Here is a 15,918-nt window from a genome sequence, read left to right as displayed (position 1 = left end):
AAAATTCGAAAATTAGCGTCTTCGGTACTTTTGAAATTCGGAATTTGAACCCCACCCCCTAGTACGCGTACTTTTTTTTCCAACCCAGTACGCAAAACAGTGAATTCCCGCACAAGTGCGGGAATCTACTGTTTTGCCCACTCATTCGGGTACGCAAAGTAGAAATTTCCCCACTCAGCGAGGAACATGTTCTTGCGGAACGTTCGAAAAGTATAAAATCGTTTCAAACAGCGGTTGGCACGCATTTTTTTTTCAAATTGGGATTCGTGCTAACCTGAGGTTTCGGTGGCTGCGCGGGTTGCGTGGCCGCGGGAACTTCCTCCTTCTTCTTCTTCCCAACGCGCTCGCATTCCTGCAGCTTGAGCATTACACGGGGCGAGTCCGTAAGCCGGAAAATACCAGACAGCGGTCCTTTTCCCGCATCCTCCGTATCCAGGACCTTCTCTCGGGTCGGCGCAGCTCCTCCCGTCAATTCCGTTTGCGCCCCCGTGAACCTGACGGCCCTCGTATCTCCGTCGGAATCCTCCGCGTCTCGTTGGCGCATGAATCGACTCCTGTACCGAGATTTGTTTCGGGGCGGCTCGTAGTCTGGCGTTTCGTACCTACTCCGGAAGATTATGTCGAGATATCGGTTAAACGGAAATAGAAATAACAGGCTTGACGAAAATAAACATGCCGTTTATTAGGGGAGACTTCAATTGGATTGGAATACGAAAAATAGCTCAACAAGTTTTCAGCAATGTTACTTGTGTCATTGAAAGTGAACGCAAATGAAACAACAGTCCATTTTCTGTATAACGGAAATTATTCCACAAAAATTTGAATAACATAAGATATTGTCAATTTGAGAAAAGATTTTGTAATTAAAACGTTCAACATATATCGACCATAGTGTTTTTCATTCGATTGTAACGTTTTTTGCTCAAAAATCGCTTGCATTAATTAGATCTGCAATCACGTTCCGCAAAATGACTATTCAAACACAGAAACAAAGCATCAGTTGTCATAACTGGAAGTTCATGATTCTTTCTCATGGTGTAGATGAGGCTATTTATATCCACTGTGGAGACAACTGTTTGCAAAAATTTTGAGGCCATTTCCGGACATCATTGTAACGAGGAAAACAAGTATAAAAGCTTCAGAATTGGATCAAAAACAGCAGAGTTTAGTAATTGTGAACGACCCTGGAACTCTGTAGCTTTTTCTCAAATTGTCGATACCTGAGCTTGTGTAACTCGAATTTTTTAATATTCATTTTTACTGAATAACAGTAAACAGGTTTCCTCCATTCCTGACCTTCGTTTTGGACGGTTCATCGTAAAACTTGGGAGGAACGTGTATTGAAAACAAATGATTCTGCACCAAATTCCATCACAATTCTCAAAAATCAGTATTTTCCGAGATATTGGTTTCTGAAGGGGAGTGCATGGATTTTTTGGTATCCATGGATTACACGGTTTTTACGAATTACAAAGCTTCAAGGGTGACTTGAAACCAAATATATCACTCAAAAACTGCACAGTCGATGCGCGAAGACTCCGCAGCCGCGTGAAAAAAAATACAAGTCGTTTATTGCAAGAGTCTCGTTCTTCACGCGTAATCTGAGGTTGCACCTCCTTTCAGTAAATCAGCGAGTTCATGGATGGAATCAACGCATTAATGGAATCAATCACAGCTTCCTGCCTATTTTTGTGAATTACCGTGCAGTTTTTTTGAGCCATTTGATTTACTCAAAGTCCCATTGAAGTTCTATAATTAATGAAAATCACGAAATCCACAGATATCAAAAAATCTGGACACGTATCTAGTAAACTACTGATTTTTGGGACTTGAGTCAATTTTTTTTTTTTATGGTGGTGGAATAAAGCTCACTCGTAATCGGGAACGTAGCGGCTCCTCGGGGTGCGTTCATCCTCTTGTTGGCGATACTGAGAGGCGAGGCGGTGATCGCTTTTACTCCTCATAAGACCCTGAGGTCCTCCGGGAGGCGCAAGTCCTCCGGATCCTCCCAGCATGTTGCCACTTCCGGTCTCGGGTTTGATGTTCAATTCACCGTAACCGGCTAGGTGCAGCACCATCTGGTTTGGTTCGTGAGGCAGCATGAAGCGCACCCTTCGACTGTAGTCTCCTGCTTCATACTCGAAGTTTCTGCGGAGAGAAACAAGTTTTCAATTACAAACAAGTTTCATTACAGCGAACTTGCCCGGGTTGATGCAAATCGAATCGTTGAAAACGACGTGTCAATTCAACAATTCACTATCCCTGCGGTATTCTGAGGTTAGATTCGACGGTCGTGGGTTACGTTACGTTTATTGATATTGAGTTGGTTTCGCGCTCGGCCGACTGCGGCGCTGTAGGTTTCTCTGTGTTGCCAACATAACTGTCTAGCGTAAAAAATTAGCCGTCTCATTGTCAGATTCATTGTCCCCAAGTGTACCTGATGAACTCGACGGTGCGTAGAAAGAGTTCCTTGGTGTCAAGCAGCTCAGCGTCATCCCACGGGACGTTTTCGTTTATGTGGGCATCGGCGAGGTCGCAGTTGCTCTGTATGTTCGAAATTTCAAGCTCGAGATTTTCCTTGAGGTGGACGAGCCCTCTGAGCTCCGTGCCCAGATAGCGGTCCACCTCGTTTCTCAGATAGTCGGTGCGGTCTTTCAGCGCCTTGGTGAGACGTCGGTAGAACTCGTCTATCTCCTCCGAAACGGACGTGCAATTTGTTTGGAGACCAAGGGTGTTCTTCTCGACTAGGGCCAGGGCGTCCTGGAGTCTATGCAGGCCCCTCCGCACCTGGAACGATTCAAACGGATTAGGGAAAATTGGTTGAAAGCTCAAGGACGAGGATGCGGGAGGATTGATCGTCAGGTTACGAAAAACAACCGAGCTCCGCACGCAGAGATAAGATCGTTTTTCCTTTACTTCTTCTTATCAGCCCTTTGTCCAAGGAACACAATGCCCGGGCTGATCTATACCCGGTTTTTCACTTCGTCCTCCAATTACTCTCGCTTCGTATGTTCAGGATAATAAAACTTGCCTTTTACCGCGCCCTGTCTCTTTTTAAGAGTGAAAAAATTGACACGCGATTCGCGGCCAATGAGAAACGAAGCGCATGTTTTGTTCGCCAATTTGACGCGCGGCTTTCGCTTAACCAAATTAACGGGAAGTCTTTCGATTATCGTCAACTCGTCGCATCGTCAATTCAGTAATGCTAAATTCATAACCCCTACGTTTTATCGCGCAATTTACACGCGGTATTTCCACTCTTACTTTTCTGTCCTATATACGAATCGCCATGGCATCGAACGTCAGAATGAAAAGGCTAATGATGAAATTGAAGAGGCAAAAGTGAGACGCTTTATCGACTTTAATTTTAGGGCACAAGTGGAGGCTGGAAAGCGGTAAGCTTCGCAAAATATTTTGGTGTCAAGTGACGAGGGGTTTTATTCTGCACAAAGGGGCTTACCGTTCATCAAGGAATGTCTGAGGGTCCACAACAAGTACAGAGCGATACACGGATCGACCCCACTTCGACTAAATTCCGAGGTGTGAAGTAACTATAGCGTGACGATAATACGCTACCTTAATTCCTCATCTCGAATATCGTCATTTCGCAGATCACAAGCTACGCGCAAGAGTGGGCAAACAGTTTGGCGAAAAGAGAAGCTTTCGAGCATAGACCCGACTGCCTGTACGGGGAAAATTTATTCTCTGCATTCGACGACAACGACGAATGGCTTATCCTTGCAAGCGATCCCGTCCGATGCTGGTGATCTTATATTCGTGACGACGAATGATCGGACTGTCTGAATAAAGAGTTCGAAGGGAATTAAAAATCTCTAGTAATGTTATCTGTGACAATGTTGGTGAACGTAAACGAAACAATATCCTAACCGCATAACCAATATTTTCTGATCGCGAGAGTTCAATTATTTCGAACGTTTTCATTGAACAACCCTTTTCTGAAATTGTTAAATTCTTAGCTTGCGGTATTCGAATTTCGTGAAATGGATAATTTTATTACATGGTAAGGATATTGTTCGCTTGTGTTTACGATTATTGGCGGAACTAACGATACTGGAGATTTTTCAAACTGTTTCTATCTTTTTTTCTAACTTTTGATACAGACGCTACGATCTATTCATTCTTAAGCTGGGGTAGAGTTGAAATTCCGAATTTGCAAAGTTCCAAAAGCGCCAAATACCGAATTTCTTGGTGGCGAAACTTGAAGTGACGAAATCAAAGCTTGACGAAGTGTCTAAAGTTTCGAATGGTCCGAAATCCGACGCTCAAAGTTCCGAAAGTGCAAAATGCCGGAAGGGCATAACTCCGACGAGTCAAAGTTCCAAAAGTGCGAAAGAGACAAATTTTTAAAATTTAAAACATGGAAATTTCGAGTGATCGAAGATTTTCAGTTCCGCGAATTTCTGGCTTGGTGAAATTTCACCACTTTGATCTTTCTGTTTCGTTTTCGATATCAGGTTTTTCTGATTTTTCCACCCACTCGTTGAGTAAACTACGCTGTGTGACTATAATTTTATTTTAAGCATTTAACCTTATCCGTACGTTATTTTTCGGAATTTTTCCGCTATCGCAATTTCGCTTTTCGCAACGGAACTTTGCTCTATCTTTACTTGAATTTTCGGAAACTTGCATTTCGGAAATTTGAGCTGTCGGGTTTCCGATCATTCGAAACTTTTTTTGTTTAGCAAAATTTTGATTTCTTTCCTTAAAGCTTCGCCACCAAATAATTGGAATTAAGCGCTTTCGGAACTTTTCGAGTTCGGAACTCAAACCCCACTCCAATGAGTAAAAGCTTTTAGGAACAATATATCCCGACTAGTCGAATTCATTAATCTTCGAAAACCGTTTTCGAATCCTGAAGATACCCTGTCTAAAAGTTTCTCTCGGTAGTCCAGGTACTCTGAGATCGAGCTTTACACTTTCGACGAGTTTTTAGTCCAGCCAAAGACCTCGAGCACGGGCCGCTTCACGCAGATGATTTGGAAAAGCACGTTGGAATTAGGGGTGGGGATATCGCTGCACTTCTCAGGCCGCGTCTACATCGTGTGCTGCTATGATCCGGTTGGAAACATCTCCGGAAATTACAACGCGAACGTTTTGCCACCAGCGAAAGCTGCCAAGTACAAAGACAAGGTACGTGCAGTCAGCTTCAGCTCCGCGCCGCATCAAGCACAAAGGCGAAAACAAAGCTCGCTATAAGCTTGCGGCCAGTGGTCACGAACCGTGCCAGAAAATATTTGCGTGGCAGTATCTACTGCGCCGAAGTTCGTCTATTTTGCCACAGTACCCCTTCTCTCTTTACGTAGGACACGTTTTTGTGCTTTTCGTGGATCCGCGGTCGCGCAGCTTGCGGAACTGAAACTCATGCTGCGGAGCTTTTGATGCTATTTTTCGGACATCGACAGTAATGGAAAAGATTCCAATGTTTACTAATTTTCCCGAGTTGTTGATAGAATTATTATTTCCCTGTTTGTTGCAAGTGCCTGAATACATTTTTTGATCCGAACGCAGAAAACCAAAATAATTTTCTTACAGTATTTTAGAGTCTTGGCAATGAATGAAAAAGATTTTCCGGGTAAAAATTGACTGTGAAATATTTGTATATATACTTTTTATTTATTCCCAAAAAATTTTCATCTTACTGCGGACTTCTTCTTCTTCATTTACTGACTAATATTAAACACATATCACACAGTCATTTGACTTTGGTTTTCGTATCGGATCGCTTACGGATAGCGCAAAACTGCACAAACAGGAGAAATTCAGTGAAATCGGTTAAAAACTTGTTCCATCGAAACAAGTCTAATGCCATTGTTTCCCAAAACAAATAACCGAGCGCGGTGAGTCAAAAGTTCTGCATTCAGCATTTTTTTTCAAGTACCGCGACAACGTCTCGACTGAGTAGAATTCGGGTTCTCACAGGTTTGTCTTCGCCGTTACGAGGGGCAGTCGTAATTCGTAGGAGAGTTAATTCGGCTGCTTTCGATCGGCACGTAGGCTGGTCGAAGAAAGAAAAGAAGGGACAGAAAAAAAAGGTCGCTATAAAACCCTCTTGCGATAAAACAACCCGGCGAGAGAAAACGTGCAAGAGTGGACGGGGAAGGCCGAAAGCTAAAGCGCTGCGCCAGCTACGGAGCTTTCTACGTGCCGAAAAGCTCCCGTCGATCCTCGTGATTTTTTCTCCGCGTCTTAGGCCACCGAGTTCTCCGCATCATCTCGCTACGGGACAAAGAAACACGACGCGATTCGAAACTTGTGACTTACGTATATGTATATATAAGCCGGTCCACTTGTTGATAGAAATAATATTAAGTCAAGTGGACAAAGCACATTCAGCACGCGTCATGTTTACCGAAGAATTTGACCCCCGCGACAGAGCCGGTAGTTGGGGATTATTTTAGACAAAAAATATTTTCTCCTTGCTATTGTCTTGCGCATTTTATATCGCGTCAGCTGTTCGACCATTTCGGTCACACATTTTTCAACTCAATATTTTGGCCCGAATTTTCTCACTCGGGGGTTTTTGGGGTCGCTGATCACGAATCTGAAGTCAAAATTTCGCACATTCTAAATCCAAGATGGCGGTGGTTTTTTTGGGTTATACGAAGTAACAAAGATCATTTGAAGTTGTAAATAAACTGCGATAAGGCTAGGAAATGGAAATTTTTGAGGTGGAACGCTGACGCTAATTTGTTTGGAGACTTCGATTCTCTGTTGTTAGTTCTTTGTCTTCGTTATTTACGCTGATCGATTTTATCATTTGGTTGCCAGTTTTTGTGGGAAAGAAGATTTCCCTCTACTCGAAATTTCAAGACTTTGTGACGAGGAATTAATTGATGCGAAAATGCCAGACAGCCGGAATAAGGTGTTCTGAAGATGTACCAACGATGATCTAAGATTCTACAAGTTTTGCAAGCAATTAAAGTTTCTTCTCCCAATCAACAAAAACTGTTGTAATGCATAGAATTTGGTAAATTTTTACGGAATTCGATTGACACCCAAATGAGTTCTGTATATTTGGAGAAAAACGTGCAACTGAAATTCCAACAGAATGACGAATTGTGAATAAAGAAAATTAAAAGTCTTCCGTTTTGTTGTAGCATACGTTAAAAGATTCGTGCATTTTTATAGAACTTTTTGAAAATCAGACTATCGTGTCATTCATCTGATATTGATCGAAAGAAAACAAGAAGAAAAAAAATTTTAATTTGAATTCAAATAAATTCCGAACCAGTTTGCTTTAATTTTTAAAAAAGGACAATTTGTTTCGAACAGTTAAAACACTCGTCTAAAAGCTTTCGAATTGGATATTCGAAGATTTCGGCAATACGTTCAGATTCCCTAACTCGCTTCTACCCGTATCTCAGTTTACAGTCTAAATCCTCGCAGAATTAGCGATTCGTGAAATAACACGATTCGGAATTATCTCCCGAGGCTGAAGAACTCTCGTATCCAAAAAAAGTTGACCCTGTTAACGGCAATAAAACAATTCGCCATCCCCAAAAGCATGTAGCGAAATTTATTATCTCGCTCTTTCGCGTTATAATTCCGCCGTTCGCAACTGAATGCTTTCGCTAGGTTGGAACGGGTCTTCGAAAGCTCGTCCCTGGTCCCCTCGACCTTCCTCATTACCCCTGTACTTAATGTACCCGCCGTAGGGGTTCGGCACCAGCGTTTCCGATTACGCGATATCATCCTCTCCGAGCTTAATGGGACGTTATGACTCCCAGGATTTTGAACTACCCCATTTTCATCGCTTTTCCCCGGAAGATAAGGCCCGAGGAATATTCCGACGCGTCTTGTTCGCAAAATGGAAAAAAAAACATTGCGATCTACGCAAGTTGCAAGAAAATCGTCGTAGCGAAGGTCAATCTTTCGGGCATTCGATTTGCATCGTTAATTTTTTTTCCCTTACATTTTTTTCTTTTTCGATTCCCTCTCTCAATTGTATCACGCCTCACTCACTCGCTCACCTGTGAATTAATCCGAGTTATCTCACGCCTCAAGATGTCCATGTGGGCGTCCTTGCATTCGGAGCAACATTTTTTGTCGCAGTGAACGCAGTGAGAGCAGTAACTCTTTTCGGAACAGACACCGCATCTTTCCATCGTCTGACCGCTCGTCGGATCCGGAAGTTCGCCTGTGATCTCGATGTGCAGCTCGAGGAATCGCTGGAGCGTCACGTTCGTTGGGAAGGCTTGAACGCCCTGCGAAAAGTGTTGAAGAAGAGAAAAAACAAAAAAAAAAATATAATAAAATAAAAGAAAAACGAGTAATCGCCGTTTTTCGAAATGCGCGGTTTTTGAGGCATTGAAAAAAAATTGCCCGTTTCGAAAGTCACGCTTGTCGCTGATACCTGGTATGGGATGCGATGCTCTGCTCGGCACTCCGGGCATTTCACTTGTCGTCGAACGTAGTCGACCAGCCCATCCATGCAGGGTTCCATGCAAAAACTGTGCTGGCATGGTAGCAGCTTTGGATTTCTGTACCGGTCAAGGCAAATCGCGCACGTTAGCAGCTGCTCGAACTGCTCCATGCTTCCTGTAATTTAATTTGTTGATGAGTTTTACCGCGTGAAAGTTTTAGGGGTTTTCAATTCGATAACAAAGAGATATATTCCGAAGATGACAAGTGATTTAGCTAATCAATTTACGGGGCGAGGCTGAGGTTCCGAATTTGAAAAGCTCCGAAAGCATCTAATTTCGAAAAATAAAGTTTCGGTATAGCAGAAGTCCAAAAATTTAAATATACTCACACAGCGTAGTTTACTCAACGAGTGGGTTTCAAAAATCAGAAAAATCGGAAATCAGAATTATCAGGATTACGAATGTAAAAATATCGAAAATCCGAAACAGAAAGATCAAAATGGTGAAATTTCACCAAGCCAGAAATTCACGGAACTGAAAATCTTCTGTCATTTACAACTTGGATGTTTCAGATTTTTCAATATTCTCACTTTTGCACTTTCCGAACTTCAACTTGTCAGTATTACGCCCTTTCGGAATTTTGAGCGTCGGGTTTTGGACCATTCAAAACTTTGATATTTCGTCAACGATTGATTTCTTTACTTTAAGTTTCGCCACAAAAAAATTCGGAATTAGGTACTCTCGGAACTTTTCAACTTCGGAATTTCAATCCTGCCCCGACTTTGAGGAATCGGAACTAAGTCTGGCCTAATTTTTTTTGGAACGATGAGAGTTAAGCAACAGCTTAACAGCGGTTCTCTGAATTGCATATCACGGCAAAAAAAAATGCTCTATGAATATTTAAGGACTAGAATCCGATGTCAGTCTAACAACATCCGACGTTAAATTTCCGTATTGTTTTGAAAAATTGTTCTACAACAGTCGACATCGATTCAATTTCAACACCGTCATTTTTCACAGTACCTTCGTAAAGCTTAACCTAATTATCTAGATAAAGCTCAAACCTCAGTTTGCACCAGCGTTTCTTTCGTCTGGTTTAACGACCGTCGAGCTTTCTCGAGCTTCGAAATCACCAAAGACGGTAACTGTATTTTCTCTTTTCCACCTCCGCGAACACTAGACGGTTGATTTCCCCGTTACAATGAAATTAACCCAAGTTTCACGCGGTGAGCTTGTTTTCTCGATCAGAGTTCGAGAAGATTTTCACTTTCTTTTCTACCTCGCAACTTCGCCGCAACGAAATCTCCCGACCCTGGATTCCGATGAATTTCGAACAGTGCTGTTTAACCGAGGAATAGAATTTATACAGCACTAACATCTGGTCGTCTTCCTGCCGCGAGTTAAACTGAAAACTAAATGCCGGCAATCGTGTTGCGCGCGAATGGTCTATGAGTGTAAATATAATTCGGGAATGCAACATATTCGAGAAGATCGGTGCCCTCTCTCTCTCTCTCTCTCTCTCTCTCTCTCTCTCTTTCTATATATACACGTTTTTTTTCCTCTCTTTCTCTCCTTTGCTTTTTCCGCGATACGTTTCAACCACCGAAACGCCGCGTTTCTCACGCAGCCTCTGATCTCTAGCTTAAGTGTGCGTGTGCGTATCGACAGCAGGGGTATTCCACGTAGTAAATTAGGGAGTCTTATTTCAGGCTTGACCTCACGTCTCTCGACGTCCGACGTCGCGACGCCCACCGTTCGCCCGTACACACAGACGAAGCTTTCGCCCATTCGTGTTGAACCACCTTCGAGACCAGAAACACACGCTTCTTCGTACGTGTTTCCGACATTCGCACCGTTCGGTTAAACCTCGTCTTTGACGTCACGCGCCCTCGTTAATTTTCGCAAAAATTTTCACGCTTACCTTACTTATTTCCACGTACAACGTGCATACCTCAACCTTACTCCTTCTCGCTCCCCGATTTCAACCACAAAGTGCAAGCACGGTTATATTCGCGGAAGAGTTGAAACGGAATGTTTTCAACGAGTCTCTTAACCCACTCTTTCAGGAGCTTGGCAAAAACGAAAAACTCTTTGTTCGGTCTTCAGAAAATCGCGGTGGGATTATAAACTCCAAAGCAAGTTGGGTTCGCGAATTAATGAATCGTATGATTAAAAGTTCTCTCAGCGATGACTGCGGAAGTAAAACTATTCACTGCGTCTTTACAGTTCTCGCAATTTATAGGCACCGGTACCGGATTGATCGAGCGATGATCGATCGGATCCTGATGCGATTGGTGGGATCGATTCAGCCATCAGGAAACGTTCGCCAATTCACTTGAGGTGTAGCGCTACTTCTTGAATTAGAGGGGGATTGCGGTATGTATCGAGACTAGTTGACTGGCTTAACCGAGGATGTTGATTCGCTTCTGTTTATCATCATTGGCTGAATTTCTTCCGCTTCCACTTCTTCTTGTTCTTATTCTTTTTATTTATCGTCTCGGGTTTATTTTAAGATCCTATAAATACGACGTAAGGTTTATTTTCGCACGTGTATGCCGCGTATATTTCGCATCTTTTGTTCCATTCACAAGAATTTCGTCCAACAAGTATACATCGCATTTATTTACACATGTGTTTTGCCAAGTTAGTTGACCCGACTTGAAAATAGCCGCAAGGGTACTTTGCGGTTTGTAGAACGAGTACTCGCTGCTAAATTACGAACCCTCCACGACGAAGGACAATAAAGCCGTGCAGCAAAGCGTCGCGATCGAAACGAGAAGGAAAATCAACTGCAAGCTCGGGATAAAGGGTGGATGAAATCATGACTGCGGATCGTAAGGCGTGATTCAGCCTATTCCTTTGTTTAAACAACGCTGCCGCAGCCTCGGTGAAAGGAGGATAAAATTTGGGCAACGATTCAAAGTCGTGGGAAGGTGGGATAGCGGCGAAACTGAGTAAAAGCTCGCGGCTTTCCTGGACTCTGTTAGCCGTTCGTCCTACAGATACGTGCTTACAAAAATTTGACTAAGTATACGTGTTTTATGATTTACCGCCTTTGTCGCCGATCCGAACTCGGTGAAAATCGCCGCAGCCTTGTGTTCTTCAATGCGCGAGCTTTCTCATCGGCGGGAAACTTTCGGACGGTGATCCTGGAGGATTTTTTTTTTTAAATCCTTGGGGGCTGCAGGTGGGCGGCAGAGCTTGCGGAGAGGATATCCTCGGGTTGCAGGTACACGTTTGGTGGATTGGTTACTTGGCACTACTGGCCGGTGCTTCGGCTAAACTTAGGTACCTTACATTTCCAGTTTCTTATTTTAAACATGGCCGCCCTCTTAGAATAGAAACCCGCTATGCAGCGTCCGCGACGAAAAGCTCCAGAACCACGTGAAACTCGACGTACCGGCAATCCGGAACACGCCGCAAGCTTTTCCACCCGTTTCGTCGGCAAGCCCGATCTCTGTCTTACCGACTCAGGCCGCAACGGGACTGCGAAAACGCTGCCGCGAGATGGCGTCTAGTGCACATAAAGCTCTTTAAAAGCTCACTGCTCAAGACACGCGGAATGCGGACGCGGTAAGATTTGGAGGTTGGATTGAATGAGTGTGTGAAGAGAATGGAATAAAATGAGACTTGAATCAATCGAAGCTTAATTGCAGGAAAATTTTAACAACTACCGGTATGTTGTTTGAAAAACCATGATTGTTTACGAATTCGTGAGGAGATTATTCGTGATATTATTGTTTTATTAAAGTAAATTGCGCAGAATCATTGGAAGAGGAAAAATAATGATAAACGATGTTTGTACCGGTTAATAATTTTGAAGAATACTGAAAGTTTTCGCAAAATTCTAATCGGATGTTAATTTAGTGGTGGACTTGACTAATCTATTCGAATTCGTATAGTCCAGTCGAATTGGATTAAAATGAGGCAAGTAGAAAAATTAACCGGTGAAAAGATATAAATTGAAGACCTTTATTTTGGTATACTTTTGAGGATAGTAAAAGTCCTGAAAATATCATTCCCTGCTGCCACAAGAAAGACAGCGCTTATGATGTGACGTTTTTTCAATTGATATTTGTAACCCAACGCGCCCGTCCCGCCGAATCAATTATCAGAGATGTTAAAAGAGTATGATAAGATGGAAAATTTTGTGTACGAAATGACGTAACTAAAATGGTCACCGGCTCTTAGATTACAGCAGGTCTAAATCAGAGACTATTGTAAGACACTATTTCGTAGACATTATTATATCGATATTTAGTATGAAGAATTTTAAAATGTTGCTAATAATAGGTTTAAGAACACAGCGTGTAAGTAAAAATTGTGTCTGTGTTTACCGACGTAATACAGAGAAAGTATTGAAAATATGAAGAAAACGGAGTTGTACCTGTTTTATAGAAAACTTAATGAGCTTTAATTTTTATAATAACCTTCATCGCGATCGGACCAACGATTATCGGATTGGAGAACTTTTTTCAAGACGACGGATCGAGTTTCGGAGGTAAAGGTCGGAACTTATATTATCTTCGAAAGTATGCCAAAATAAAGATCTCCACTAATTTATAGCTTTCTATCGGTTAATTTTTCTACTTTTGTTAACTTGACTGGACTTACAGGCGATGTGAAAGTTGTGGAATCATGCACGTATCTGATCTACGTTCCGTCAACTCATCTTATTTGAAAATGAATCTTCTGTCTATTAATATATTATTTATAAAAATAAAAGTATTCGAGGACTGACCGGTAACCGAAACTAAAAATTTATGTCAGTGTAGAAAATTTATCTGCCAACAAATTGAGTTACGATTCGTCGGCATTACTCCAACTCCAACGATATCCTTAATGTGGTGTTAAACCGAAGTATAGTAGAATAATAATGCAATCTCTAATCTCTGTATAATCGTAGCTGGCAATCTGGTCTCCCCGATTGAAATTCATGGTTCTGAAACGTTTTTGCGTGGAGGAGACGATGTTCCAATTGAACTTGGCTTAATTATACAGTTTCGCTGTCTGCTGACGTCTAAGTAGTATTTTTGATCCAGCGATTATACGAACGATACAATCTTTATGCACGAAGAATTTTCTTTTCTCCGCCTTTTTTTTTTTTTTTCACCGACTTTGAAAACTCAATTTTAATTTCTATATTAACTTCTCATGAATTTATCTTCTTGGCATGAAATTGTAAATCTCTTTGAACCCGGCCTCGTTGAATTCAAACATTCAAATGGTAATTCGTTCGGTTTATCCGATGCCGAAATTGCAACAAATGCGTCAGTAGCAACTCGCCATTATTCTTGTCTCGGGTTATCTTTTCATTTTCGTAACTTACGGATGTGAAATCAGATTTCCTCGAAGCTCTCACTACTCGGCTTTTAATATGTTCCACAGAAAGTGATCGAAATCGAGTCGGAGAGTAACTAAAGGCGGATTACATATCATTAGAGAATAACAAAAATGATTCACGGTCACAACTTCCTGTTCCGAAATAGTTTCTCATGCACGATTATTCTTAAAGCGAATAAATACGACTCGTATTTGGCGACATAACAAATACCCTCGAATCGAATCATCATTATTATTGTACACAATTTCTTTCCAGAAATAAGCATTTCCATTACCTTGAATCTTTTTTTTTTTGTCGTTTTAGGAATTTGATAAACGCTGAAATTGGAATGGAATTTCTCGTAATGTTTTCATCGATTTTTTTCTTCGAAAGAAAGAATGTCTCGCGTAATAATGCAGAAAATTTCTTAAGACTTGTATTTTTGACTTCGAAAATTTCTAGACCGGAAAAAAAACAGGCATAAATCGCTTCGTAATGGAACTGATCTAAAAATTTTGCAAGTGAAGAATAGAAGTTTCGAGAATTTTTGGGAAATCTTCAAACCGTTCAAACAATGCTTTAGTTGGCCAAAAAAATGTAAGCGCTGAAAAAAATTATTAAAAATAGACCCGTTGAAATATTTGGAATAGAAGATACAGTTTTTGAGACTTTTAAAAAAGGTCCTTTTTAAAACCATTTTGAATAATGATAAATAATTGAGCGGTTGAATCAAAAATCTGAGAAAAAATTCGAGTTACTGCTTCAAAGTTGGGATGATTGCAGAAAATTATTTACACAAAATGAAATGTTCGTATGGAATTGCCCATATATAGATATATATGGTGTACGTATAACGTGGTTAACTCGTAACTCAACCTGCAGCAGAATCGCTTCACAGAGTTAAGAATTAACGGAGATAAAGCCTATGAATAACGGCCAGTAGAAAGCAGACAATAGCTTTTCACGATTTGTATTTGTATTATTATCAGGCATTATATAATTCAAGTTTGTCGAGTCGTCGCTGCAACCGCGCTTCGCGGATAATATCTCTTCATGAGTAATTAATTTCTGGATATAAATTATCGCCTACCATTGCGGAAATTGTGATTATTAATCCGCACATCGGCTCGCTAAAAGTTCATCCAATTATTATTATTACTACTATCATTGTTATTATCATTCTCATGATATCCCAATTATTTCCCGTGTTATTTCATAATTTAGATTTTGTTAGGAATTTTGGGGACAGGTGCATCACTGCGTTGAAATTACGGAGTAAAACTTTAGGACAACGTTAACTAAATTCCGTTAAAAATTCCTGACTCACTCGAAAGCGTGACGTGTAAATCTGGCAACGAGCCATTGAGAGGATTGGAACTAACTAGTGATAGAAGAATCGAGAGACGAGTTGTTAGCGTTTTAACGATGTCATCGGGAAAGCGCGGGAAGAGTTCAAAAATTTAATATTTTAGCAAACACCAAAATTAACGAACTTGTCATCAAAAGTACAATACGCTGTGAATAAAGAAACACGCAGTTTCGCAATAATTTTATCTGTCAATATTTTCTAAAAACTCAACGTATCATCCAAGTATAAATAAACGATTTAAGAGAAGGTTCAGGAATTTTGAAAACCAGATTCGGTTCATCATTGATAATTGTGAATCAATGTTATACGTTAACAAATGACGCAAGTTATATTATATCTAGAGGAAAAAACACAAATGTGGGACGATATAAACGAAGCAGAAAATTTTGGAAAACTTTCCGTCGAAGCGTTTTTGCAACGAGAGAAATTTCTAATTATCGTTAATCAACTGTAATTACGCTAAATATTCAATAGTAACATTTTTTTTTTCTTTCAAAGTGCAGTAACATTCAAACCTTCAGCAAGTATAATAAATGAATTTTCTCCCAGTGCGATCGAATTGATCAATAGGAATGAAAAATCAAATGACATTGACTTACTTGTGATTCACTTCGCCTTTCGGCGAGCTCTTTGCGTTGGGGGCCCACTTAACAGGGCCCCAATGATGGCACTTTTCTACCACCAAAACCGAGCGCTGTACCAGCTGCAATAACGAAACACTTTTTTATAATTTTACCCTTTCTCTCGTGCCGAACGCGGCCCGGTAAAAATTCGAAGCCTTTCATTCATTGAACCCGATAAATAACAACTGGTTAATTATGAAACCGTGCAATAATACATCG

General features: G+C 41.1%; 1 protein-coding gene across 9 annotated transcripts in view; it reads right to left on the bottom strand.

The window, feature by feature from the left end:
- Positions 1-15,918, bottom strand: part of LOC124175964 (RING finger protein nhl-1) — a 34,621-nt gene that overhangs the window by 16,869 nt on the left and 1,834 nt on the right. For 8 of the 9 annotated variants that reach the window (XM_046556655.1, XM_046556658.1, XM_046556661.1 and 5 more), the window contains exons 2-7: positions 15,676-15,779; positions 8,375-8,559; positions 7,992-8,225; positions 2,438-2,787; positions 1,873-2,148; positions 275-602 (exon numbers count right to left, since the gene is read on the bottom strand). In XM_046556655.1, the coding sequence (XP_046412611.1) occupies positions 275-602; positions 1,873-2,148; positions 2,438-2,787; positions 7,992-8,225; positions 8,375-8,554 (1,368 nt within the window). In that variant the 5' untranslated portion in view covers positions 8,555-8,559; positions 15,676-15,779. Of the gene's footprint in view, positions 1-274; positions 603-1,872; positions 2,149-2,437; positions 2,788-7,991; positions 8,226-8,374; positions 8,560-11,434; positions 11,655-15,675; positions 15,780-15,918 lie in introns of those variants that run through there. The other variant, XM_046556657.1, reaches the window with a different exon arrangement.

Source organism: Neodiprion fabricii, chromosome 2 (genome assembly GCF_021155785.1).
Source record: "Neodiprion fabricii isolate iyNeoFabr1 chromosome 2, iyNeoFabr1.1, whole genome shotgun sequence".
Taxonomy (NCBI): domain Eukaryota; kingdom Metazoa; phylum Arthropoda; class Insecta; order Hymenoptera; family Diprionidae; genus Neodiprion; species Neodiprion fabricii.
The sequence above is the reverse complement of the archived record's forward strand: the minus strand, read 5'-3'. Positions and strand labels throughout refer to the sequence as shown.